The sequence below is a fragment of the Passer montanus genome, unplaced genomic scaffold (assembly GCF_014805655.1).
Source record: "Passer montanus isolate IOZ18808 unplaced genomic scaffold, ASM1480565v1 scaffold29, whole genome shotgun sequence".
Classification (NCBI taxonomy): domain Eukaryota; kingdom Metazoa; phylum Chordata; class Aves; order Passeriformes; family Passeridae; genus Passer; species Passer montanus.
In genome coordinates this window covers 9,351,668-9,378,138 of record NW_024367596.1, presented here as the reverse complement: position 1 = coordinate 9,378,138, position 26,471 = coordinate 9,351,668, and the positions used below count along the sequence as shown (strand labels likewise).

The window sequence follows — 26,471 nt, the reverse complement described above, 5'->3', positions numbered from 1 at the left end:
GAAGTTTTTAAATAACATCAAAGGCAGTATCTCTCTGTTCCCAATAGGATAAATTATTTAATTGCTCAAATTAAACAAAAAGTGTTCTTATTAATCCCATGTTTGCTTTCTTAGTCCTTCTGAGACATGTCTTTAGAACATCATAACAGACCTTTATTCTGTATTTTTGAGAATCCAGTCTTCACTGCTCTACACTTGTAGAGTTAAACTCCAAAGACTGTATTTACATTTCAACACAAATTTTATTCCTACATGAACTTCTCTGCATGATTCTTAATAGAGGTTTTAAACTTCTAAAATTATCAGCATGCATATTTAATCTTGAAACTATTATTTATTTAAATTGGAGAAAAAAATAAGAGTGAACTTGCTTGGTTGGAAATGAACATCCCTGACTTGTGTTTTGTGCTTCTTGTCAGGTGTTTTAAATACCTGTAGTTACAGATGTAGCTCTACAAAGAGATTGTTTGGCATTAATGTACAGTTTTCTGAATAAATTGCTAGCTTAGTCTTTTGTGGTTTTTTGCTTAGAGTTCACCAGTAAAGCCTGTATCTGTCAGAGAATTTCAGAGAACGGAGGATACAAGACGGCATTTACATCAAAACAGGTAAGAATTACTGTGGCAACAACAATTTCTTCCAAAATTTCATGATGAATGCAGAGCATGTATTTACTGAGCATGTTTAGAAAATGGCATTGTTTCCTGTTGCTTTCCCAGAAGTGTGTATGGCACTTTTTTGGTAAGTTATTGCTCCAAATTAGGAATTGGAATTCTAATAATGGCCGTGAGCAAAAGGCATAATTGTTCTATGCCAATGCTTGACTTAAAATCAGTTGGTTAAAGAAATCTCCATAATTAAAGTGCATGTTTTTAAACTGATTTAATATCTGCTTTTTGTGATTTAATTTGTGCTTTGATTGAATAGATAATTTAAGCTGTAGTACATAGAGGACAAAAGGGATAAAGGCACTTGCAGGAATGATAGAGATACTATGGAGTATCTGATATGCCATGAGGACACATTCTTGGTTGACTCCTGCTGGTTTTGGTATTGCTGGTATTATAATTATCTTCCAATTATTGGAATTGGGAGATTCATTTATTTTAAAAAGTACCTTTCTGGGCCATAATCATGAGCCTACATCAGCAGAAGGGATAGAATAGGAATCAATTCTGAAAACAAGTGGCTTAATTTGATGAAGTATGCCCATGCTCTTTAATGATTGCCCTTTAATGATTACTTTAATGATTATTGGAGAGAATGCTTATATGTAAAATAAAGGTCAGAATTGGACAGAGTATCAATGAGGAGTGGTTAGGTTTCTGAAAAGAATTCTGGCTGTCTAGTTAAAAAAAATAAGATAAGCAAATAAAAGATAAAAAACAAGCAAATTCTTGCAAATGAAAACTGATAGAACCTTTATTATACTATTGAAGCATTTCACTGTTACATCAGCAGAAGGGATAGAATAGGAATCAATTCTGAAAACAAGTGGCTTAATTTGATGAAGTATGCCCATGCTCTTTAATGATTGCCCTTTAATGATTACTTTAATGATTATTGGAGAGAATGCTTATATGTAAAATAAAGGTCAGAATTGGACAGAGTATCAATGAGGGGTGGTTAGGTTTCTGAAAAGAATTTTGGATGTCTAGTTAAAAAAAAAAAAAGATAAGCAAATAAAAGATAAAAAACAAGCAAATTCTTGCAAATGAAAACTGATAGAACCTTTATTATACTATTGAAGCATTTCACTGTTCTGGGGAGTGAAAGTGAATTTGCAGGGACCCACAGAAAATCAGTCCAGTTGTACTTGGAATGTTTGGAGGGGAGGGAGTGGTGGAAAAGACAACTGGTAGTCCTAAGTATGTCATTACTTATGCTGTCAGTAGAAACCAATTTTTAATGGATTCTAAAATGGTATTGAAAGACAAAGGAAACCAAGATTAGTGTATAAATTTTTCCAGAGTTTTGGCAACATTTTAATAGGCATTCTGAAATGTGCAGAAAATATGCAGATACAGTAGCTGTACTGATAAATGGGGGGGTAACTATTTCAGCATATGCCAGCAGTCCTCATCCTGTCCACAAGTCAGGTATAAAGTGGTATTGCAATTCTGCCATGCTCTCCCCCAAAAAAGGGAGTGCTCTTGGTTTGAAAAATTGATTTTTTGCTTTTTTGCTTACTTATTTTTTTATTTGAACATTTGTGGTCAACATGGAAATAATTAAACTTTACAAACACTGATTTCTGTGATAAATCTGCAGGAAATAGGAGAAGGCTGGTTAGCTGGGGAGAGCTGCTGTTTACATAGACAGATGTTAATGATAAAGGAAGTTGTAGCTCAGTAAGCTATCCAATGATTTCCAAATTTAACTTGAGGAGAGCAGCAGATCTCCATGCAGAAGCAGTTAATCAGCAATCTGTGTGAATTGTATGTCTTACCATGCTGCAGCAGAGTGAAATTATTAAGGCACTAAAAACAGGTCATGTTGTTATTGCCTTCAAAATTGTGTAAAAACAGCCATATGACAATGAGTAATTTTTTTGTATTTTAAGCTTGTATTAGTCAAATATTTTATTTTGTGGCAACCACAAGCTGTAAAGTGCTTCCACAGTAATTCTGTGCAAATGCCTTGGCAGCCAGCCTCTTCTTTTTTTTTTTCTTTAGCATGCTGGAGCCATTAAAACTCTGAAAGTTGGATGTAACACAGACTTCATCTCAAGAGTACTTATATTAGTTGATTCAATTAAACAAATACAGAGTTTATGCCTCTGGACAGACTGTGGTGCATTCCTGATGCAACAAAGCTGTGTGTACTCTACTGTGAACACACTCCTTGGCACTGAGCTGAGCCCAGTCCTGTCTGTTCAAAACCGCTCTTAAGTAATGGGTTTGTCATGTGCTTCAGTGCTAATTAAAGTAACAGAAGAGACCTGTAACATCTGGGTCTTCCACATCTCTTCTCTATGAGGAAAAGGCCCTAGTGTGCATGCAGCCAGCTGGACTGACATTTTTTGGAAATGCATGGTGAAGTGTGTCTGTGTTCCATGGCTGCCCCAGGAGCGAAGGTCACAGAGTTTAGGCTGTCAAGAGTAAGCTCCTTGATTTCCATCAACTTTGTTTCCAGGCAGCAGCATGTCAGGGTACATGCTGTAGGCTGTGGACCTTGGGAATTGTTTCAGTGCTAACAGCTGCCTCCTGGCAAGGAACTGACTGCAAAATTTCTCTCTTATTGTTGATATGATGAATGTGAGCCAGAAGGGTTCTTGTTTACCTTGTGACTTTGAGGGCTTGGGTCACTGGCAGTCACCTGATTGGTGAGCTGAGCAGATTTGTGCTGCAAATACCAAAGGGTCCTGATGTTTAAAATGATTCTGCTCTTTCCAGAGCAGAATAAAACCTGCAATAACCCAAATATTGTCTTAAAAGAGAGAATCCATATTTGTGTATTTTGAAATCCTTGTTAATTCAGCAGGTTATGTTTAATTACAAACTGCAGTTGTGATCTGACTTGGTATCACAATGTGATTTCTTTAGTCCAGATTTCACTTTTGTGATTATCTGAAGCTAATTGTTTGGACATTTCTCTCACAAACACAATTGTAATCTACAGTAGAACTAATCTGACAGTAGTCTATATGCATCAGTGGCCAAATCCCCTTCCACCTGGTGTCTTACCTGCAGGGATACAGATGAATTACGAAGACCTGAAACTCTAAATTTGATGCAGGACAGAGAGCATCAAGTACTAAGGAGTTATGTGGACAGGACAGAGAGGTAGGGAAAAAGAAATTGAGTGTTTCTGCTGATTCATTTTGTTATTTTCCTCTCCTTCAAATAACCATACTATGCAGTTGTTCCTCTAAATGAGGATCATGTGAAAAATTCCTGGTTTGGTTACTCTTAGAGAATGCATATAAAATACTGAGTATCTCAGTGTAGTAGGCCAAGTGTACAACCCCACTGGTACATCTTGTGCTGTAAAAAAATATTATGATCCAGGAGAAGAAATAGAAATTATTCACCAAATCTGTCATTCACAGTGTTAAATCATCATCGGAGCTGTTAGTAGACAGTTACTCTTCTGATTTCATCAGCTACTTGTGTGTCACTGACAATTCATGTATGCAAAATTTTTGGATTTAAGATTAAAAGTCTCCTCACTCTTTGTTTTTGCATTTGTCAGACCCCTGCCTGATTCACCTTATTTTCTCTCGCTATCAAGTCACCACACCCAGGTAACACATAGAATTGGGATGGTTTTGAATGAGTTTGATGTAGAACCAAGCTGATGTTCCCCATTAGCCAGCTGCAGCTCTGGCTTCACAGCCTGTTGCCGGTTTGGTTGCAGGTGCCCGGCGCGGACGCGGAGCTGCAGCGGCGGCACATCGAGCGCACCCGCCGCGAGGCCCAGCAGGCAGCCCTGCAGTACGAGGAGGAGAGGATGAGAACTAAGCAGATCCAGAGAGAAGCTGTCCTGGACTTTGTTAAGGTGCCTCCTTTCAGTACCTACTTCATACTTTATCTTTTCTAAGTCCCTTAATTATAACTAATTGCCATGCTAATTACTGCTTGTATGTTACACTCCTGGCACTTTATAAAGAATTTGGACAAATACCATTTAAGTCCATTAAGCGTTGGTGCTGTAGCTTAACACAGGCAAAGCTAGAGTTGGAGAGGAAGATGGAAGATTTACCCAAAATGTGATTGTTGCAAAGAATTCTGATTTTTGCATATTTCACCTCATACTTTCAATTTTCATTTGCATAGGTGTCGTGGGATTGGTTTAAGAAAAAAGGAATAGAGTCAGTTTAATTTTTAAGACAAATTTGGCAGGGAGAAAATAATCATACACACAAAAATATAATGCTGCCTGATCTCTTTTGCTATTTTGTGATAATAAAATAAGTTAGTTCTTGGTAAAGCATGGGTGCAGACCTATGGTACATCAGGCACTCACTCTGAACACTGTGTCTTCACTGTCTCTATCTCTGCACTCATGTCTTCTTCTTAACATGCCAATTTATTTATATGATAGTTGATTTAAATTTGTTTTACTGTTTGCTGCTCTGGTCACTTACCTGAATATTACCATCACAAATTTAAGAAATGTTAAAGTTAATATTTATTTTGGGTTTAGAGTGGTCTTCAGAGAGGCAAAGCTTGGTTTATTGCTTATATTTAATGTATAAAGTTAGTTTAGAAAAAGGGTCTTAGCTGCCTGAAACTAGGCTTTTCTTTAGCAACAACTATTCTTAGGCCCCTGGCACTATTTTGTGCTAAAGCTGCTTATTAAAAATTCAGCTCAGTCTTTTAGTTAAAGATTAAGCTTAAAGGATGCATGTTGTTCATTGATGAGTCTCCTGGGGTTTTTAGTTTGGGTTTTATTTTTGGGTATTTTTCTTATGTTTCCTTTGTTGTTCATGACCACTTTATTCTCAGCAGTTAAATTCCTCCCCTGAGCTGTATTTTGGATTTATTATGCATCTTTCATATGCTTAATTTTAAATTTTTGTTTGAATGTGAAATAAAGGCTGATTTTTTTACTAATATCAGGGAAGTTTCAGCTCAGTGAACCCAGTGCATATTCTATTTAAAAAATTGAGACCTCTGTTTTCAAACACTTCTAAGTTATGCTGCTTTTGTTGTGAGCTTATGTTTCTCTGTGACATAATATCAGGGAAGTTTCAGCTCAGTGAACCCAGTGCATATTCTATTTAAAAAATTGAGACTTCTGTTTTCAAACACTTCTAAGTTATGTTGCTTTTGTTGTGAGCTTTTGTTTCTCTGTGACATTATTTTAAGTTTTGTTTTTTCTTTTTCTGTGTAGCAAAAAGCCTCCTTAAGTCCTCAGAAACAAAGTCCAATGGATAGTGAGGTAAGAGTCCAATAAGAGCATTAGCAGGGATGTCAGCACTTAAATTCTTGCTCTCCATCAGAGTTATTTTCTTCATTGTGGAAAATACCTCAAAACTGGGTTATAGCATACTTTTTCATATTTTTAAGCCTTGGGTTGGGGTTTTTTAATGGGCTCAGCCTAGTATTTTCTTCTGTTTGTGTGGATTGCCTGTCCAAATGTGTTGTTTTACTGGTTTTTTGTATGTTTTCCTATGTTCTCTGCAGAAAATACATTTCATATTCTATTCTAACCTGCTCCTTGTGAGCACTACAGTTTATATTCTAACAGGAGTGTTCAGCCAAGTTACAGTGTTATAGTCGTCCTTCACAAATCAGTTTTCTCACAGTTTCCTGTTATTAGATTACCAGTTGTCCCAGAAATATTAAGCTTTAGAATTTTGAGGGTTGTCAGAAAAATGAATAATTTTTAAAAGTTTTTTTCTACTGTAGTTTTGCAGTAATGTAGTATTTATAATCAAAACTAGATCATTCACTTGGTAGTGTTAATCAGGTGAAAACTTTTAATATTATAACAAATAGGATAGTTCTTTAGCAGCATTTTCCAACTAACTCTTTTTGTTAGAAAATTACCAAAACATGGGGTAATTGAAATACTTTTTTGCTGCTTTTTCTTCTTAATGTTTTTCTGTTCTTAATATATTCTTTTAAAAGGTCCTTTGTTTTACCAGAGTCAGCACTGTGAATGCATAGTGTTCTGTATTTGCTTGACACAGCACAGAAAGCAGAATAATTGATTCCTTAAGTAATACGACTGCACTGTAATTCCTGGGTCGTGAGGCTGCAGAGTTACAGACACTTCATGGATTGTTTGAAAGAGCCTCACAGTGCTATAAGCAAGCAGTACATGTTCCAAAATGTCTGTCTGTTCACATACCGTGTGTTTCTGACATTGTGTGTGTTTCTGACATTGCTCCATCTCTCCCACCTCCCAGTGTCCCTTTCCATCCAGAAGGTCTCAGCATACTGATGATAGTGCCTTGTTAGTGGTAAGATCCTGCACGTGATGGCCTTTTTCTGTGGCACATTCTAGAGCATAGAAATGACAACATGTTATGATTGTCTCAGATTAGACCAACTGTTTTAGAGCTAATCTAAATAGCATAAAACATGACCATCTCCCCTTTGATAAGTAGCTTAGCTGTGAACTATGATGTTATGAATATGTTGATACTTTTGCTGTCAGACATTTGCCAAAAATACCATGATGTTTTTCCACAAAATAATTAAAGCTTATATTTTGTTTGAGAGCAGAAAAAAATTACTGATAGTAAAGAGCAGTTTCTAAAATGAAAAATTCACCTCTAGTTGTTCTAGTTTGATTTCTTCTCCATTCAGCTTGCTTCCTAATTGATGTGCTCTTCAGTATGAAGGAAGTGATTTTACTGCTTAGTACAGCCTTCTGCTTTAACTTCTCTGTGTCCTGCACATGGGGGTTAGAAATACTTGGCACAAGAAAAAAGTGTTCTATTTATGAATGCTACAAATCATGAAATACTCCTCATACAGTTTTATTGTTTATTAGTGCAAATGTCTTAAAATAATCTATTTTGAATGCTTATCAAAAATAAAAACAAGTGTGCACATATTTCATGTTTTATGCTATTTCTTCCTTTGCGGCATCTTAACAATGTAGCATAACTAAAAGATCTAATTAATGTCATGATCTATGTCTAGAAAATTAAAAATACACCTGATTTGTCTGCTGTTGCATGACTGCATGCCTAGAATTTATTTTCTTGATTTATGTGCTTCCATGGTCTGCCTAAATTTTCTTTAGGCAGTGCTCTTGATTAGAGTGTCTCTCTCCTGAATGTGTTGGTCAAGGTATTTACTGTATCTTCATTCAGACTTCTTGGGTTTGCTGCTTTTGTAAGACTGGCACTTTGTGGGCAAAAAAGAAAGCTTAAAATGTTAGAGAGAAATTTAATTATCATGTGGTTAGAGAAATCACTATCAATGATCATATTAAAATGTGCTTTCATAGTTAGGTCCTAAAAAGCAGGAGAACAGCAGTAGTTTGGATTGAGATGATTCTCTGTTGTCAGTGAATTTGTCTTTGGAACATATTTGAAGACACCTGTAGGAACCCCATTTCTATTTGATTTTGTGATCATATGACTTTTGTTGTAAATTGAGATACAGAATTTTCAGAAACTACATGGAAGCTGGCTTCCACTGCTATTTGTTTCCTTTCTTGTCTTTAACCAAGTTGCATCCTTTTACTTCACAAAAAGAGTGTCCAGGCTGGTAGGGAAGGATTGAAAGTAATATTTTCTCTGTTCATTTTTCTTTTGGTTCCTCACATTTTTCAGCAGCACTAAATTATATAATAGTATCTGAAATGCTGATGTTTCTGATCTGTAGCTCTCTTCTGTGGTGGAAATCCACTCTGTGCCTGATGATCACATATGCCAGGGCAGCTGTTTCTGGCAATTACTGTAACTGAAACATTAGGCACATACTGGCTCATGAATTTGTACCATCTTTTGTTTACACAAATGTATTTTATGTGCTAAAAACTTGTTCAACATCAAGGAAATGGTCATCAGTTTGCATTTTAATAGATGTAAGAGTTTACATTGCTTTTACCTTTTTATATTCTGTTGTGTTTCATTTGACATTTTCCCTGTCCTTCTGGATTTGAAATTTAGCTAGGTCTAATTTCTGATGACATCAGGAAAAGCTTTTAAAAGTACTAAATCTAATATGTAGTTACAAAGCAAGTAAAAAGCAAATAAAAACAGAGCTTTTATTTTCCTGCTTTGCTCTTCTGGCAATGTTACTGCATTAACAAAAAAATGTCAGTTGTGAATCTCCTTTTTTGGTCATCTTGTTGCTGTCGTTAATACACAAAATGTATTCATGTTGCACAGGTTACTCTGACCATTTCCCTCTGTTTATAAACAATGTCAGGACAGTTGGTTTGAAGTCCCAGAATGATTGCCCATGCCTTCTGTGAATGTTAATGGTTCCCTTTAGTTGTAGTTTCTTGTGCATACCTGTGATTTGGAGTCTGGCTGCAGAACTTCATTGCACACTGTGGTGGATTTCTTTGGGTCAGCCTGTGATAGATAACCAGACTAAAATGTTATTGAAGAAATGTAATCACTGGCCTCTCTGAAAAAATAAAAGTTTTATGTTAGTCAGAACCTCCTGCTGTTCTCACAAGGATAGTTCCATCTCTTACAATGGAGGTTACTTTTAGAGCTGGTATCAAGCTTTCCGGCTTGACTGATGACTTGGCTTCAGCCTTCATTGCTTCTAAATCTCATTTTTCTGCAAATAGTTTCTTGTTTTCTCTTACACTGTCTCTTACAACATTGGTAGTGTCAAAGGGGGAAAAAAACCCCAAGACATCCTCTCTAACTGCTGCTCAATTTCTCTGTTGTGAAGCCCACAAAGTACTTCAGAAGCATCAGGCAGCTGCTGTGACCTCTTCCTCTCACAACCTTTGTGTCATTGCTGCCTGATGTTCCCTTCCTTGTGTTGTTTTCTTGTTGTGGTCTCAAATGTGGCCTGAGTCTGTCATATTACTGTTAGCACATAAATTTCTGAAACATTTGAAGTTAAGACTATGTTTAAGTTAAGCACCAGAGTGTTACAAATAATAATGGTATGGGTAAAGTAAGCAGGACTTGGCTTATGCAGACTTGTACCCTGGAGTTTTCTGTCAGACCGTTGGCATTCGTTTGTGTATTCAAATGTTTAATAACCAAATTCTCTTAAAATATCCTTATTTGGCTCATGCAGAGTTCTGGTTGGGCTCTCCTTTGGCACTCCCTGTATCTGCAGTTGTTTCTGGCACAGGGAAATTTTTTTACTTCAGTGCTAGACCTAAAGGCTGCGTGCAGCATGTGCAGAGGGTGGTGTAAGTCTGGGCTGCAGCATCCTGGCTCCTTTAGTGTTGTGGCTGCCTTTTCTCACGGTCGTTCTTTGCATCACTTCTTCCTTTCTTCCCTCTCTTTCTTTCCTTACTGTCCCTGACAGAATGGCTTTGAGCCTCTCTCTGTGTTTGAGATTGACAATAACACCAATACCATTAAAAGGAGGCCAGGCACTCGCAAGCAGGTGAAGAGCATGCGGTGTGTTGGTGTTGTGATTGTCCCTCCCTGTGCTGTGCTGTGTCCTCTTCCCTGTGCCCACTGCATAGTGACCACTTCATCTTAGTCTGTGTCAAGCGTGCCCTGCTCTTTTCATACAGGAATAAGCAGATACAATGATGTTACAGACCATCTAGTTCTGGTTTATTTTAATGTTCTCATGTGTTAGCTAATATGTTGAAGTCAAGTGATATTTGAAACTCTTAAAAAAAAAAAAAAAAAGACCATTTTGGCTCTGCCCTGCTCTGGAGAAAGAGGCAATCTTGAGGATCAGCTGTAAGTCTGTACAGGGCCTAAAAACATTTGTGTTTAAGGCTTCCCCCCCTGAGTGTAAACCTTCCCTTCTGGTCCTTCTGGCTGTGCTGAAGTGGCAGAAAATTTGCAAATGTTTTGAAAACTAACTCCCAAATGTGTCTTTCACTACCTGTAGAGTTCCTAGGTGTCATTTGATGTTCTTTCCTGTGCTGAACTGTCACTTTGCTATTTGAATGCTGTTTCAGAAAGCATAGGGAGCCATTCAGTCCTCAAATGTTCAAGTTCTGATGGTGCTTTCAGTGAGACACAGGATTTGGCCTTCTTGATCCACCTGTCAGTGACAGATGGGCACAACTACAGCCCCTGTTCTATAAACAGGAAAAGTGATTTATTTGGCTGGTTTTGATATTGGCCATAATTGAAATGGGACTGCACTTTATTTGTGGCAACACTGTAAATCCTGACACTGACATCTTCCACAAGAGTGAGATTCTGCCCACAGAATCTCATCCACTTTGTGTGTAATCACAAGGACCAGTTGTTAGTGTCTGTGGCACACACAAAGTGTGTATTACTGAGCCTCTTGTGCATGGATTTCCCTGATTTTTCAGACATGCATACATCCTCAAAACACTGAAAAGAAAGCTATATATTTTTAATGATGGCCTAGAATGGACTGTTGTAGAGTAAAATATCTTTTTGTCTGATGGCATAGAAGCTTTTGCCTCACTGTTCTTAATTCTGTTTTTAATGTCACTGTATTATATGTAAAAGAAGCACTATACCTCCCAGAAAGTTCAGGAGGGTAGGAAGTAACTAACTAAACTATAGTTCAGCAAGTATTGATGTGTTGCTTGTTGAGTGTTTCTAAGAATGTGATCGTGATCACCTCTTCATTTTTACTTCCACCTTTGTGTACAACCTGTCAGCTACTCACTAACTCTGCTACTGCCTTCTCTTTCTCTCTGCATTCAGTCACTCTCAGGGTTGAACCAAGAAAGCTGTGCTACTACCCTGCCTAGTGCCTCTACCTTCAGTCCTGTCAAGGTATCTCTTGTTATTATCATTCACCACTAGAGCCAACAAAAAAATCTTGGATCCACACATCGGTTTAAACAGGTGTTAGTCTGTCAGCATCTAATCAAAAGTTCAGGTAGGGTATGAACCTGATTCACCTGATTAAACTGTAGTATGTATTACCTCATCTTAGCTTTAGGCTGTGTCTACAGGAGGCCTGACCTATAAAACATGGTAACTAACTAGTCTCTGCTCCAAGGGGTTCTTGGTTGTCTTTGATGTTGCTTTTTCTGTACGAGATCATTTACTCTTGATCAAGTTGAGTTCATCAAAAGTGCACTTGTATTCTTTACCTGTTTCTTTCTTTTCTGTGGAAACTGCTGTGCTGAATTCATTCCTCATAAGAATTCATTAGTCTGTGTAAGCACTGTGATGAAACCACAGTGTGTTTCACTGGGGACAGATGTTCAGTAAATAGCAGTTCTGCATTAGCAAAGGTGTCAGAGAGGTGTATCCTTGTCAGGGCTGCTGTATGGCCAGTTCTGCATGTTGCTTAATACCTGGTTTTTGCTGTCCCCTTTGCAAAGTGCACTTCTCACTTTGGGTTGGAAGGAAGAGTTAACAATGATCTGTCATTGCATAGTCAGTGCTGTTTCATCATTCTTTTTCCTAAGGAAAAAGAGCAGTTGTGTCATTTCTGTAAAAGAAAAATACTTTGTCTCTGCAGAGATAAAACTTGGGAAACGACATACAGTGGTTTTTCTTATTTCTGGTTACTTTTCTGAAACACATTTAGATGGATGGAGCTTTTCTTAAAACACAGCAAATTAAAATGTAGTCAAAGCTTTTCCAAGTTAGGACCATTCATACTCTTCTGCTTTTTTGTTCACAGAGTGATGACAGATCTACCATCTCTCCTGGCTCACCTACTGCTCAGACAGGTAACAGGAACAGGAAAAAAATGTCTGAAAAATAAGATTAAAATGCCTGCTTGCTTATTTGTCCTATGAAGAAAGGGGAGCATCTGTTCCCACCTCTGTCTGTGGCACTGCTGTGTGAGAGAGTTTACCCAGTTACTTGGGTGTCCTTAGAAAAACACAAGGGAAGAGGCAAAAGGGATGAAGCATGTCCCTAGGCAGAGCACAGGGTTTGGCTGGTTTAGGCCTTCATAGACGCTTTGGCACACAGATGCATTCAGAAAGAGTCAGAACAGTTGTTGGAATTGGTATGTGGAATGTGCTTTGCATGCAAGTGTCCTTGGAAGTGCCTTTTCCTGCTCTGCTTTTATCATGCATGGCTATAATTTATTTTGTCATCATTACATTAATTTTTTTTGTTTGTTCTTTTTAATTACCACATTGCTGTACCCATTTCCTATTTAAACTCTAACCATTTCCTTCTTCCTCCTTCCTTTCCTGTGCCTTTCCACATTTGTTTAGTCCACCTTTCCCCTCCATATCCTGGCCATGCAGCCCCGCCTTCCTATAGAAACCCTTCCCAGCGACCTGAGAGTTTCCTTTTCCGAACAGCTGTCAGGGATGGAGCCAAGAAAGGTAGGTTAAATAGCTCAGAAATCAGCTAGTTTTGCTGCATTATATTGACATCTGCATTACTTGGGGCTTGCAGTGTTCTGTTACTTCAGGTCTTTATCATCAAACTACTTTTAGAATTCCATTTGTAGAGAAATGGCATCAGATATGTTGTGAACAAACAGAGTTTTATTTGGAGCTGCCCAATATTCATTTGTCATACCTGTACAAGTATAAGAATTTTCTCATCTTGGTCTGGACTTACACCTTTGCTGCACAAGCCTTCAACAACTTGATAATTCTTGCATTGCCCAGTAGCCTGTAACAGAATTGCAATTTCTGCAGAAAGACAGAACCATTTCAACATACTGCATGTGGCAGAAGTTTGTCGTCATTTGTGCATGACTGTTATGCAACAGAAAGACGATAATTCTTGCATTGCCCAGTAGCCTGTAACAGAATTGCAATTTCTGGAGAAAGAACCGTTTCAACATACTGCATGTGGCAGAACTTTATCATCATTTGTGCATGACTATTATCCAACAGAAAGATCAGAATCTAAACAGTAAGGGAATTGTGTTGACATCTCATTTAGGTTGGTAGACTATTAGTTTGATCAATAATCAAAGGTAAGAAAGATTTGTGAAAAGGAATGTAATGTTCCCATTCTGGAACTTTGTGTGCAGTAGCAAACAACACAAAGCCAAACTGTGCTTAGTTATTTTCTTTCCTTCATGCTGCTGTTTTAGCTGTTGCTTCATCCTCTACCTGTGCCTTGTCTCCTGCTAATGATTCTGCAGACCCTCGGGTGAGACAGAACTCCAAGCAGCGGGAGGAGGAGCTGGAGCTGATAGAGCAGCTACGCAAGGTCAGTGCTGCCAGGAGCCGGAACGTGAACACAGCGGGAAATGCGCTCTGTGACCCTGCTAAATCTGCCTTTGTCTTACGGACCAGTTTCACTGAACCAGTACAGGGCACAGTTGACCAAAATGCAATGTGTGGTACAGTCTATGCACTTCTTTCAGATGGGTGCAGTGGTGTTCACTTGGTTGTTGGTGGTAGGTAAAGTCAGCTTCAAATTCTGTGTAATAAACTATGTCAAGTCCTGCTCTCAGTCTGGTGAGCTCTGATTTTATGTGTGCTTCCTTTCTTCCTTATCAGCTTTCACACTTGTAAGGAGCTCCCTGGCAAGTTGCCTTTACTGTCTTCTTTTAATGTCTTTTTAAAATTCTTTTTTGCTATAAAGCTGACAGATAAGCAGATGGAGTGCAGAGACTGCTGCCAGTCATGCTGCCATCCTGGTTTCCTCATGTGCTCTAGATCTGTCTGTTGATTCTTGCCTTATTCTTAGTTAAGTGCAGAACACTTGAGCCACAAATGTTTCTAATATTTATGCTTTTTGTCTGCCCAGGGGCACCACACTCCTGGTTTGTGCCCAGGTACACTGACAATAAACAGGAATATTGGAAATGCCACATGGCATTAGGGTACTGCTGTGCTTTGCCCTAGACTTGTTTCTGCAGAGCATGAAGGGATTTCTTGAGGTGCTGTAATTTGTCGTTGAATTTTCCCAATAAATAGGAATATACTTACTGAAGCTAATCTTAAAAGCCATAAGCATCCATGATAGAGAAAATTTCCTCTCTTTGGGGGAAGTTTTGAAGTAAGGACAGTCTCCTTTCTCTAAAGGAGAAAAGTAACTACCTTAGATAAAACTTGGTCGTGTTTGCAGACCCTCTCTTATGTTATCTCAGATTGCTTTCTGTGTAGTCTGTCTCTTGTTCTGCTCCCCAGGTAAGCTTAATTTTTTTTAATACTTAAATTTTGCACAGTATTACAAGTTGATGATATTCACACAGCATTTTAAATGAGTTTGAAAGCCTAAATTTAATTTTTATTCATTCTCTTAAACAAATGCTAACTGCCTTCTTTTTAAAGGACTGCTTACACCAAATAGTTCAGTTTTTATTTTAAAGGCAAAAATAGTCTTGACTTTTGTTAATTGTGTTGTCCTCCAACCCACAAGGACAATTATTTTCACTTCCCTTGGCAGAACCATTCTCTAGAACATGTACGGTTAAGAATACTGCTCCTAGAGCCTGATTTCCATTATTTGTTCATAATGGTTGTATTAGTCTGCTGTGCTGTACAATGAAAGCTGTTCTTCCTTGAACTCGGTTGCCCCCAGAGCGTGGCCAGCCCTGGCCACAGTAATGCACAGGGCTTTCCTTGGGGTTACTCAGCAGGCTGGTTGGAAATGCCACGAGGACAGAGTTGTGATGCAGGAGCTGTGCCTCGTACGAACCCGTGCAGCGTGAGGGAGCGGGCAGAGCGCGGCTCTGAGCTGCCCTTTGGGTGTCCCTTTGGTTCCCACAGAACATCGAGTCGCGCTTGAAGGTGTCCCTGCCCAGCGACCTCGGCGCGGCTCTCACCGACGGCGTCGTCCTGTGCCACTTGGCCAACCACGTGCGGCCCCGCTCTGTGCCCAGCATCCACGTGCCCTCGCCTGCCGTTGTAAGTGTGCAACAGTGACACTGCTTTGTGCCTGTCCAAAGTGATATCTACAAAGTCCTGTAATCCAGACAGACACTAAACTCAGTGTTCTCCTCAGTGAATGTACGTGACAAAAAATAACAATCTGTGCTGTTGAAAAAAGGTCTGTAGTGTCACTGAACAAAATTCTGTTTGGGTTTATTTCATTTAAAGGAAGTTACTTCTAACAGCTTGTAAGCAAATGTTTCATGTGCTCCCTAAACACTTTAACTTGAAAACTAGTAAAATATGAGACAGTTCAGCATGAAAACTAAAACAGGATATTTTAAAAGATCAAAATTACTAAGAAGTTCAGGAAAACATAGTAGGGAATTAGAACAAGTACAATTCCACTGCACAAGGCAGTGAAACCAGGCAGAGACCAAGCTGAGTCCTGTGTCCACAGCACTACAAATTCCTCTGCTTAGGAATTTTAGCAGAACACACTCAAGATACTTGGAGAGCAGCATCTCCTGGAACAAAACAAATCCTGTCATAAATTTGTGATAACAGGAAAAAAAGGTGGCTGTGTCAGGGGACTGTTGAGAGCAGGGAAGTATTGCAGTCTGTTTTGTAGGGAAAGCACAGAATTAGAAAAAGGTCAAAATCTGTGAGATACCATATTTATCCAGTTTGTGTTTGTGGAAGTCAGAAAGTTCAGTGAAAATATCTAGGATCAGCTACTTGACAGTAATATGGACAGGCAGATTGCTTGTTGCACACCTTTAAATTGTATGAATAAGGAAAAAAAAACGGAGATTGTTCCTTGGGGAAGAAGTTGAAACATGCACATACTTTTCACTTGTCCTTCTTTTGGAGCGAGTCTTCATGTTGATTGGAACCTGAACTGGCACTTCCAGGGCTGCCAAGTGTGTCATTGTGTCCCTGGGACTCAATGTGACCAGGCAGATGGCCCCGTTATTTTGAGAATGACTGAACTGGACACACCAACATTTTAGGCAGATGATGGGATCATTCCAAGCACAGGCAGGGAGCCACTGAGATCTTTTCAGTGGCCTGGTTTGATGTGCAGCTGAATGTCTGTGTTAGGAATTACATTGTGGCTTTGTCATATGAATCCCGAGGAAGAGGCAGCCTGGAGTCGCGTGGCTCCAGGAGCAGAGGAGGCATCACGTCATGCCCCAGGCACAGTGAGCTTTGTGCTCCTTTGGGAGAAAGGAGCCAGGGCTGGCCTTTAACCTGCTTCCTTGGTGGGGAACACAGCACTTGAAGGGGACAGAAGAAACCCCATCACTTACAGAAGTGTTGAGCACCTGGAGGCTGCTGCCTGCTGCTCCAAAGCATCTTCATAGGGGCAGGGAACTTGTGTCTCTTGAACCAGAAGAGAATGAGCTTTGAGAGCAGGAACAAGACAGAGCCTGTGCTGTGGTATGTCTGAAGAGGTGTGAAAACTGACTGCAGAAAAAAACCTCAGTTGAAAAAATGCCAGAGAGTGCAATTCAAACAGGGAACAGTTTAATTACTTAAACACATCTACAAGAGGCTGACAAGCAGCAAGCTTCACTTCCAGTTTTCTGACATTTTTTTTTATTTCATCTAGCCTTTATTTTTTTACCTCTTTGTTAATTGAAGTATGGTTTGATATTTATATAGTTTTGCATTATAGTAATCCAAAACAGACTCTAGATTGCTTTATGTAATGAAATTGCTCTGAAATCACAGTATGGAAGCTATGGAAGTGCAATTCATCAAAACACATTTTTTAAATTATTATACTATAGTCATTAAAAGTGTTAGCCAGTTTTTTATAACACTATGTACATAAATACCGCAGGGCTTAGAATTGTCCTTTTTTTAAAATCATCCAGCATTCATAACTTAGCTTTTCATAAAACAGCTTTGAAAACTGGGATGGTTTTCTAAGAAAAGCAAACTTCAGCAGAGCCTGCTTTGAATTAGAAGAGCTTATGTCAGTGCAGTGTTTTTGGCAAAGAGATTTATTAAGAGTTTTATTTAAATAAAATTTAAAATCTTTTAAAACCTTGCCAGTTAAGAACACTGTATGCCTTTGCTTCTTTGCAGCCTAAACTTACAATGGCAAAATGCAGACGAAATGTGGAGAATTTCTTGGAAGCTTGCAGAAGGATTGGAGTGCCTCAGGTATGTATTTCTGATGTCCTGATATAATGTTTCAGATGCAGTTTTACCTGGTGCTTCAGAAAATAAAACATTATTTGGAATATCAGATTAAAACAAAATGTAAAAATTTAAAAGGTTCAGGTATAAGCTGTCCTGCAGTATAGATCAGATTTACCTTGTATGGTCTTCCAGAGCAAAATTAAGCCAGGTACAGTTTATCAGAGTGTAGTATATAGATTTTATATTTCAGTATAGATTCACTTAAATACTGTACATCAAATTCATAGTAGCTGATGGACTTTGAGTCTGCCTTTAAAACTGGCAGGTTCTAGAAAACCAGTTACATTTTCTCAGTCTTAGGTATGTGACAGCTTAAAAGTGGGATAAAACCTGGATGATGGTTTGCATGTTTTATTTTTTATCCCAAAGCTTTTCATGTTCCTTCCTAATAATTCTCTTAGATAAATGTCTTTACTGTCTTACCAACAAGCCACAGAATTATTGGCCTTTCTCTGATGGTGGTTCATGTTCCTTCCTAATAATTCTCTTAGATAAATGTCTTTACTGTCTTACCAACAGAATTATTGGCCTTTCTCTGATGGTGTCTCTCTTTGCATATTCCTACTTCTTTTGTTATGTACCAATGGTAGAAGTCTGTCTTCCTTGTCTCCTTTTGAAACTTGTAAGATCTAGGAGATGGACACATAATAAATAGTCCATCTGAACCTGTTGGTCCCAGTTGCCCTGTTTTATGCTATCCTGTCCTTTGCACTTTGTCTTATTCAGCATCTCTCTCAGTACAAATAGTTTTAATATATTTTTCCTAATTTCTCTTCCAGTGCACTAACTGATTTGGGTTTTTACATCGCTGAGCATTGGTGTTTCTGTTGTAGGTGCTGGTTTCTTTTGTATTCTGAGAGGGAGAAGTAGACCCCATGACTCATTTCCCAGCCATATCTAAAGGCAGTCCTTGAGTCAGTCATGCAGGAATTTCTGGTGTTTTCAGATCACTTGCAGACATTTGAGCCACTGGGATTTTAAGATGACTTATTTATTGAGCTGCTAGCAGTTTCACATGGCTCAGTGGTGAATTGTGTTAGAAGGAGCTAGGGAGTTGTAAGTGATCCTTAATGCCGAGACATCCTGCACTGCTTTGTCCCCTAAAAAACTTTGGACTTTCAATCCCAGCAGAACTGCACAATATAAATTCATCTGGGGCATTGTGCAATTCCATCCCAGCTTCCCTATTTATAGCTCCCTCAAGTATGAAGATACAATTTTTATGGGATTGCAGTACAAAGAGGATCACTGGAATGACCCACAATCAAAACCAAACAAACACAAAGGCCAGTCAAGAAAAAGTCCCCTGTAAATCCACGCTGCTCCATCTGCTACCCCTGCTGTATAGGGCCCTCCTGTTTTTCTCATATATCTTGTTTTAATGTGAAAGAGGTCAAGGAGGTTCTCGCTGCGAAAACTTAGTAAAATACCCCCCCTGAACTCCAAAGCTGCTCTCACATGTCTGCATTACATCTCTGCTGAGATGTGAACATAAGATACCTGTATGTAAGAATGGCATGGCAGCCTGGTATGTTCTTCTTGAAAAGTTGCCTGCAGGTTTTTCATTTCATTTCATTTCCATTCTAATTACAAAATAATAGGCTTTTTGAAAGCATGGATCCATGTAGGAATACTTGCCTTTTAAGGGGAAGGCTACTTTCAGAAAGGGCTAATTACAGGCACCACAGCAGAGCAGCAATTTCCATAGGACTTTGGTGGTTTTAAAGCCCTTGGATCAAAGGAAACCCTCAGCTGAACAGGTTGATCCATGCATCTAGATTTCACTGATTATTAGCAGTTACCTGTGGGAAAGGGAGACGAGAGACACACAATGGGAATAGTTACAGAACTCTTAAACTCTAATTAGTAATAGATATTTCTGCAGGATGCTGCATTCAAGCATCAGTTACACATAAATTATTCCTTGTCCTGCTGTTTTCATTAAGTTACATGTGGAGGCTGAACTTTGGTGAGTACTCAATGCCAGCAGCATCTCAGATACCTGTAACCTCTTCACTTCAGGAGAAAAATGGGTTTCAGTAAGGCTTGTGTAAACTGCTGTTTTTAACAAGGAATAGTTACATGTTGGAGCTGGAGAGGTGACAGGCACCTCACTGAACACTAAACACTGACTTTGAGTTCTTTGCAATGGGAGTCTTGCAGAGAGAGGTGACAGGCACCTCACTGAACACTAAACACTGAGTTCTTTGCAATGGGAGTCTTGCAGATTTCTGTGTGAGAATTAACCAGCTGTGATGTGCTTCTCAAATGTGTAGGTTGTATCTGAGATGTCTGATAACTGCTTCGTGGATGTTGCTATGGCTAACTGACTGACCTTTTTTTTCTGTCTGTTTTCCCTTCCTGCTCACACACTCTGGACAGGACAATCTTTGTTCCCCTTCTGACATTCTCCAGCTAAACCTCAGCGTTAAAAGAACAGTTGAGACTCTTCTTTCCCTGGGGAGAGATTCAGAAGAATCCAGTCTTGTGTCCCTTTCCGTTCAGCTCTGGGGCTTTGTGGTGTTTTACTGTACTCTAATGCTAACGCTCTGTATGTTCTATCGCTGGGTCTTTTTCCTCTAGTGAAGGATAGTGGTGCTGCTTCCTCCCTCCATCACTCCAGTGCTTGGGAACAGATTCTGGGCTTTGCCAAGACTGTGTGTATGAAGTGCTTTGTTTCCCACGATGGGACAGAGGTGACAAATACAATGTACAAACACGTTGGTGCACCCACGCCACCATCCATGACCCAATTCCCATTTGTGTTTGCTGTGTCACGTTGAGCAGATGAAATGCTTTCCAAGGGAGGAGGTGCTGTCCCTGGGCCCCAGCGAGGGCTCAGGTCAGGACACGTGGTGCATGCTGTAGTCTGCTGACCAGTGGTGTAGTGAAAACTGCAGTGTCAGTTTGTGCCTCTGTTCCCCCATCTGTGTAATGGGAAATGCAACCACTTTGGTAAACTGCTTGAGGATTATCTGATGAAAAATGTTAAACAATGTGAAGTATTTTTTCAATGTCAATGTTCTTGATGTGATCTCACAGTCTTAGGAGACATGGTCTGGTATCATCCACAGAACTTTCTAACTGGTTTGGTTTTTCACCCCCAGTCCTTTATCCTGCTTCTAAGAGCATTTGATTTCTCAAATTTATAGACTCTGCTGTATTACTTTGAGTCAGGATTTTCAAAACTGTCAATGAATCCTGAGCTATTTGAACATTATAACAGTTCAAGCAGAAAATTTTAGAGAAATTAAGCTCTTTAACAGCTTTAAGAGAAAAGTTTTCTGTAAGAGAAAGAAAAATCTTCATGATCCTATCAGGTGCTACAGAATGTCATAGCATTTTACTGTGATCTGGATAAGACTTACCAAAAACTTGTTGAATTGTCCCTTGGTCTTGGGCACTCCAGCCCAAGCTCATTCCATGCTTACTCCCTTGTTCCTCTTATCCTGTCATTTTCAGAAACACTTGTATCATGCAATTGCACAAACATAAGGCCCAGCTGCACAAGCACTCTTCACTGTTTTACAAAACTCAGGTAGTCTTCCATAAAGCTTCACAGCCTTTCCCTCCCCAGGGAAAGCATCCTGGTGCTTTAATGCTTTAATGTCTCAGGGACACTTCAGAACTTCACACCCTCCCCATGTGTGTAACAGACCATGTCTCCTCAGAGTGGAGATCCATTCAGGGAGCTCTGCTCAGAGACCAGTGACAGGTAAGTGTTCAGGAAATGGCTGTTCCAAATCTGTCTTCAGTAAATTTCTGTTATATCTGCAAGTGCAGTACGTGGCTTGGAAGCCCAGTGCAAGTGGTGTTGGTATTCCAGCCATATCCTGAAACACCTCTGAAGCACAGTTTAAGGTACACAGGAGTTCAGTTGCAAATGTGGTCACTACCAGTAAAAATGTGTTATGTGTATGTGGGTCTCACAAGCTCTTGTACTATGAAGTGTTTTTATCAAAGGAGCAAGTAAGAGCTGCTGCCTTCTGTCCAAGTCACACAAAGTGTTCTGTCCAAGCCAAACATCACTGAGTAAAGAAGGGACTTTTGACAGGGGGAGATTGTTTTACTTTTAAGTAAGCTATTTTTGCACTGCTTACTGGTATGAACTAAAATGAACTCTGTTCCTGTGTTTTTTAACTTCTAATGAACACTGTGATAAAAGCTGCAAGGGGTTTTACACTAACAGTGCCTTCCAGTTTTTAAATTTTGTTTGTCATTACTGTCTGTGGTATGGAGTCATTCCAAAGCTTTTCCCCCCTTATCTGTTTGCATACATAAGAAAATGATAAGGCATATTTACTCAAGTTTACAAGTATTTTCTCAAAAAGCACACTTTTTTCAGAGTAATATACATTTGCTGGAAGAAAAATGTATTTTAGCCTGAGCATATGGCTTTCTATGAGAATTGCAGTCAGGGCTCACTTGTTTCTCTCTGCTCGGAGCTTTGAGGGAGGAGTGTTGGCTGCCACTGTTTGTACTGAAGGATTTCTTTAACCTCAGAAATCAGTAAAGACTCAAGGAGTGGAGAAATGCCAGTTGATGTGGAAATGACACATGAAAAATAGTCTCTGTAGCTCTATAGGAAGGACACACGTGGTTATTTTCTGCGGATTCAGAGAACTGTTGGACAAGTATCCTGACTGTTGTGGAGTGAGGATGGCCAGGAGGTGCCAAGGACTTCTGTAGGATGAGGCTTTAAATACATCTTAGACTGAGAATAGCACAACTGTTAATAAACACTTTGAAACCTCTTTTTGCATGTTGTGTATTACTGTTACTCCTCAGGATGATTTTGGGGGCTGCCCACTAGGCAGGGCACTTTGGGGAAGTGAGTGAGCGGTAGTGACTCGTTCCCTGCTCCCCAGCAGGGCTTCCCTCATGGCTGTAGCTGAACAGGCTTGTCCCAGGAGGGCTCTCTCCAAAAGGTGTGATTTGGGAAGGAAGCTGTGGCTCCTCTCCTGCTCTGTGTTGCAGCACACTGATCATATTGAAGTAACCCCCTCCTCAAGTTCATCTACTTTGGTTTCATAAACTGCTGCCACCTCGGGGTGGGCAGAGATGGAGGACAATTTGCTATTCTCCTTTTCTCCCACAATCCTTTTTCAAATTCTTATTTATAGAATTTTCTATTAAAAGGACACAAGAGATTAGCCCAAGGCCACCTTTCTTGAGCAGTCAAGGTCACGGTTCCTTTGTCACAAGCAGAAATCTCATGTCCTACCCCTATGTGTGTGTGCTGCCTGTCCGTAACATTTCATATTTCAGTCACCTTTTGCTTAATTTTTTTTTCTTTTCAGTTGAGTGGTTTTCATCCATTTTGTTTTGTCTTTGTTTTGTTCCCCATTCAGGAGCAATTATGTTTGCCTCTGCATATTTTAGAAGAGAAGGGTTTGACACAGGTAGCTGTGACTGTGCAGGCGCTCCTGGAGCTGGCACCCCCAAAGCAGCAGCCACTTCACCACTTGTCTGCTGTGTAAAGACCTCCGGGACCTTTTGGGTACCTTGGCTAAGCAGAAGGACCTGAAGACTTTACTGCCCATGCAGTGCATCCAAACACACAGAGCTCTGTTCTAAGGAAATGAGTTTCCGTGATTCCTGACAGGAATGTTTTACTTCATTTCTCCATTTTTTGGAGATCACAGCAGTTTCCAGGAACATTTTTATTACCAATATTTTTGCCCCTTATTTAAAAAAAAATGAGAGTTCATTGGGAGGAGGGCAGGGAGTTCTAGTGGCTGGCTGTTGGACCAGCTGTAGAAACGGACCTTGCAGGATGAAGAAATGGGTTTAGAGTCTGGAAAGCAATTCCTAGGGGAATTTGTGAAAAAAAAAAAAAAAAAAAAAGGGTGTTGCTGCAGTGGGCACACAGGGAATTAAATGACTTTCCTTACCCACAGGGTGCAAAGAAATGGAGTTTCTTTGCCTCCAAACTATGGTTATTTCTATTATAATATTTTTTAAATTGCATCACACAATCTTAACCTGCAGTGTTTGATAGCAGGGTCGAACTTCACACAGCTGTCACTTGCCTTGGTAGGTCCTCATCACTAAAAAGAAAAAAACCACTTTTTTTTTTTCTCCCATGGAAAAATTACTGCATGTTTTCTCTGCCAGAAACACCTTAGTAAAAGATACTAAGTCAGTTCTGTTCAATGGGATTAATCCCATCAGTATTCTTGCTGAGTTCACTTTCTGTTTGGGTTTTAACATGTCTTTATCTGAATACTTTTCCAACAGCAGTGGAGGGAGATTGCCCCTGTCCTCACATCCCCTTCAGTGGTTTTGTGGGATCAGCAGAGTCCCGTGCATCTCCCTGCAGTGGGGTCAGTGCCAGCCTGCCCTGCTGGTCCTTAGAAGCCCTCCCAGCTAACACATTTGTGAGGGGCTGAAGCATCCCCTGCAGGCACAGAACGGATCATGTTGAGAGCACAGTTCTCGAGTTGCCCAGGAGGGCTGGGTGTTGTCAGAGCAGCATCTGTGCTAAGGCAGCTCTGGAGGGTTAGACAAGGCTTTCAGTAATGCCCTTTATTAGTTGGAGTTTGTGCTGGTTTTACAGAACTGCTCTTGATTCCTCTTTCCATAACATAATAATGGAAATTCACAGTACAGAAGTGGGAGAGGCAGCTGACAAATTTTGCATTTTCCTGGAAAGCTGATGTGCAAAATAAGGACAGGTCTGTATGCTCTGGTCCTAGTGACAAGGCCAAGCTTGCTACTAGATCAATTACCAATTCTTTTTTTTTTTTCTCCCCCACAAAAAGGCCTCACAGAATGCAGTTTCCACCCATGTGGTTCCTTTGTTGAGTGTTGCCAAATTCAAAGCATCCCTGAACGTTGTGCTACTAATAGATGGTACATGTTCTGAAAGCAACTCCAGGCATCAGCCGTATTCTGTCTGGGATATATTTGAAGCAGAATACAGAGAGGATTTTATGCCGATAAAGGAAGAAGAAATGGGAACAAATTAGCTAAAAGTAATTTTTGCAGAAGTAAAACCTGCTGTGGGAGTGCCAAGGACTGGTCTTAGCTGCATTTTCCCCCTTTTGATTTGCAGTTTTGTTTCCATTTTGTTTTGCTTCATGTATTTCTTTGAAGGGCCATTGTGGTGATTGTGGAATCCCCTATTTCTCATCATTATTCCAGTTGCTTCTTATTGGCATTGGTTGGTCACGTTTCAAGTGAAGAACACCTGGGAGGTGTTTAAGAGTGCCCAGCTGCCAAGAGAAACCTCCTCATGCTGGGCACAAGCAGTGCCCTGAGCCCTGCAGGGAATGGAGGTGCCAGGAACTCACGATACCCACAGGAAGAGCAGCTCTCTCTCCAGGCATTCTCACCCCCTTAGGTAGTTTTTGTGTTTCACTTGATGCCATTGGTGAGGAGCATTGGTCGTTCCCCCGGGGTTACACGGAGCTGTCTGAAGTGTGTGCTGCAGCTTGCCAGGGGGAAGATGCTGCCACTCACAGGCAACACCACAGACACAGTCAGGGTGTTCCTGGTGTGTTTGTCTGCACGTCATTTGAGAGGGAAGGAGGCACTGTCCTCCTCCTGGTGTCCACCATGAGGTCACCTGTTGTTACAGGGACAGTTGCAGTTACCAGCACACCCATCATGGGCTATTTAAATACCCCTGTTTGGAGAAAACCATTCCCTTCATGGAGTTGTGAGGGTGTGGTGATTGCTCCAGCACTTAAGGAAAATGAAACTTAACAGTATTCAGGTTGGTGGGAATTTTGTCAATTAATTAACAGTAGTTATTAATGGGGTGGGGGCTTGAGTCTGGCCTGCAAGAAGGAGCCATTTCTATTGCCATGTGTGGCTCACAGCCTGATGGCTCATGGCCACCTGTGGCTGGAGGCCAGGCAGGCAGAAGGACCCTGGCTCCGGGTACTTTGTTGTGAGCAACATTCACTCTGGAGTCTCAGTGCAGGTAATTGTGTTAGTTTGACATTTGTAATCTTGGGTTTTCAGGCTGGCAAGCACTAAATCTTGTCCAGATGCTTAGGACAAAAATCCAAACCTGGTTTCATCATGCGGTTTATTTAATGTGTTATACCAAACCCACTTCAGTTCTCTCGCAAAATGGGTTGGGATTTTTCAGTGTAGTTATGTGCAATTTTTGTTGTATCTCATGAAAAGAGTATTTGAAAGAAGACATGTATAAAATTCTATTCTGTGTGTTAAAGCAAAGAATAGATGCTCTTTCCTCTTCAGGGCATTTGTGCTGGAGGATGTGGGATAGATCCACCTCGGTGTTCCATGCTGCTGGTGTTCCTACCTGACTCCATGGTGTCACACTCCATCCCCAAACCTGGCGAGCCCTGAGCAGTGTCTGAGGCTCTGCCAGGTCCCACGCTCCAGGTGGAGCAGCCCAGGCCCTCGGGAGCCCCTAATGGCACTGCCAGGGCAGAGCAGCTGGGGCTCCCCTTTGAAGGAGAAGCTTTTGAAAAGCCCCTGTTCCCTGCTTAAATCCACCAGGGACAGCTCTTCACAGCGCCAGGGCACCTCTGTTCTTGGTAGCAGCAGGATGGCAAATGGTATTCTTACCCCTTCATGGACATAAATGGTTCTTTCAAAAACTGTTTTAGAAAGAGAGGACTTGTGAGTTTGGACATCAGAAGATTCTTTTGTATAGATATTGTGATGTTCTACAAAGCGATCTAATTTTGTTATTTCTGAAAACAGTGTAAACGTGTAAGTAATAGAGGATTTTAAAGCTTCATCCCATGCTGTATGTCTGTAAATACATTCCATCATTTCTGTTACATATAAATGTGTCTGAATATTGTATATTTTAAATGGCCTGTATTCTGCCAGTAGTGTGAACTTCTAGCACATTGATAATATAAAAGGAAACCATGGGTATTTGAAATAAAGTTCTAAAACTTACATGAATTGCAGTATTTCTTCCTGCTGTTTTTCTGTGGCACCAAGGAACATCACATCCTCTG

At 40.1% G+C, this 26,471-nt stretch overlaps 1 protein-coding gene across 13 annotated transcripts in view; it reads left to right on the top strand.

The window, feature by feature from the left end:
- Positions 1–26,415, top strand: part of LRCH3 (leucine rich repeats and calponin homology domain containing 3) — a 60,654-nt gene extending 34,239 nt beyond the window's left edge. The window contains exons 10-23 of one of the 13 annotated variants that reach the window (XM_039713442.1): positions 532–608; positions 3,693–3,785; positions 4,195–4,246; positions 4,360–4,500; positions 5,839–5,886; positions 6,860–6,913; positions 9,915–9,995; positions 11,258–11,329; positions 12,192–12,240; positions 12,739–12,852; positions 13,578–13,696; positions 15,205–15,342; positions 17,404–17,481; positions 22,872–26,415. In XM_039713442.1, the coding sequence (XP_039569376.1) occupies positions 532–608; positions 3,693–3,785; positions 4,195–4,246; positions 4,360–4,500; positions 5,839–5,886; positions 6,860–6,913; positions 9,915–9,995; positions 11,258–11,329; positions 12,192–12,240; positions 12,739–12,852; positions 13,578–13,696; positions 15,205–15,342; positions 17,404–17,481; positions 22,872–23,000 (1,245 nt within the window). In that variant the 3' untranslated portion in view covers positions 23,001–26,415. The other 12 variants (XM_039713440.1, XM_039713439.1, XM_039713444.1 and 9 more) reach the window with 12 other exon arrangements.
- Positions 26,416–26,471: the final 56 nt, after the last annotated feature.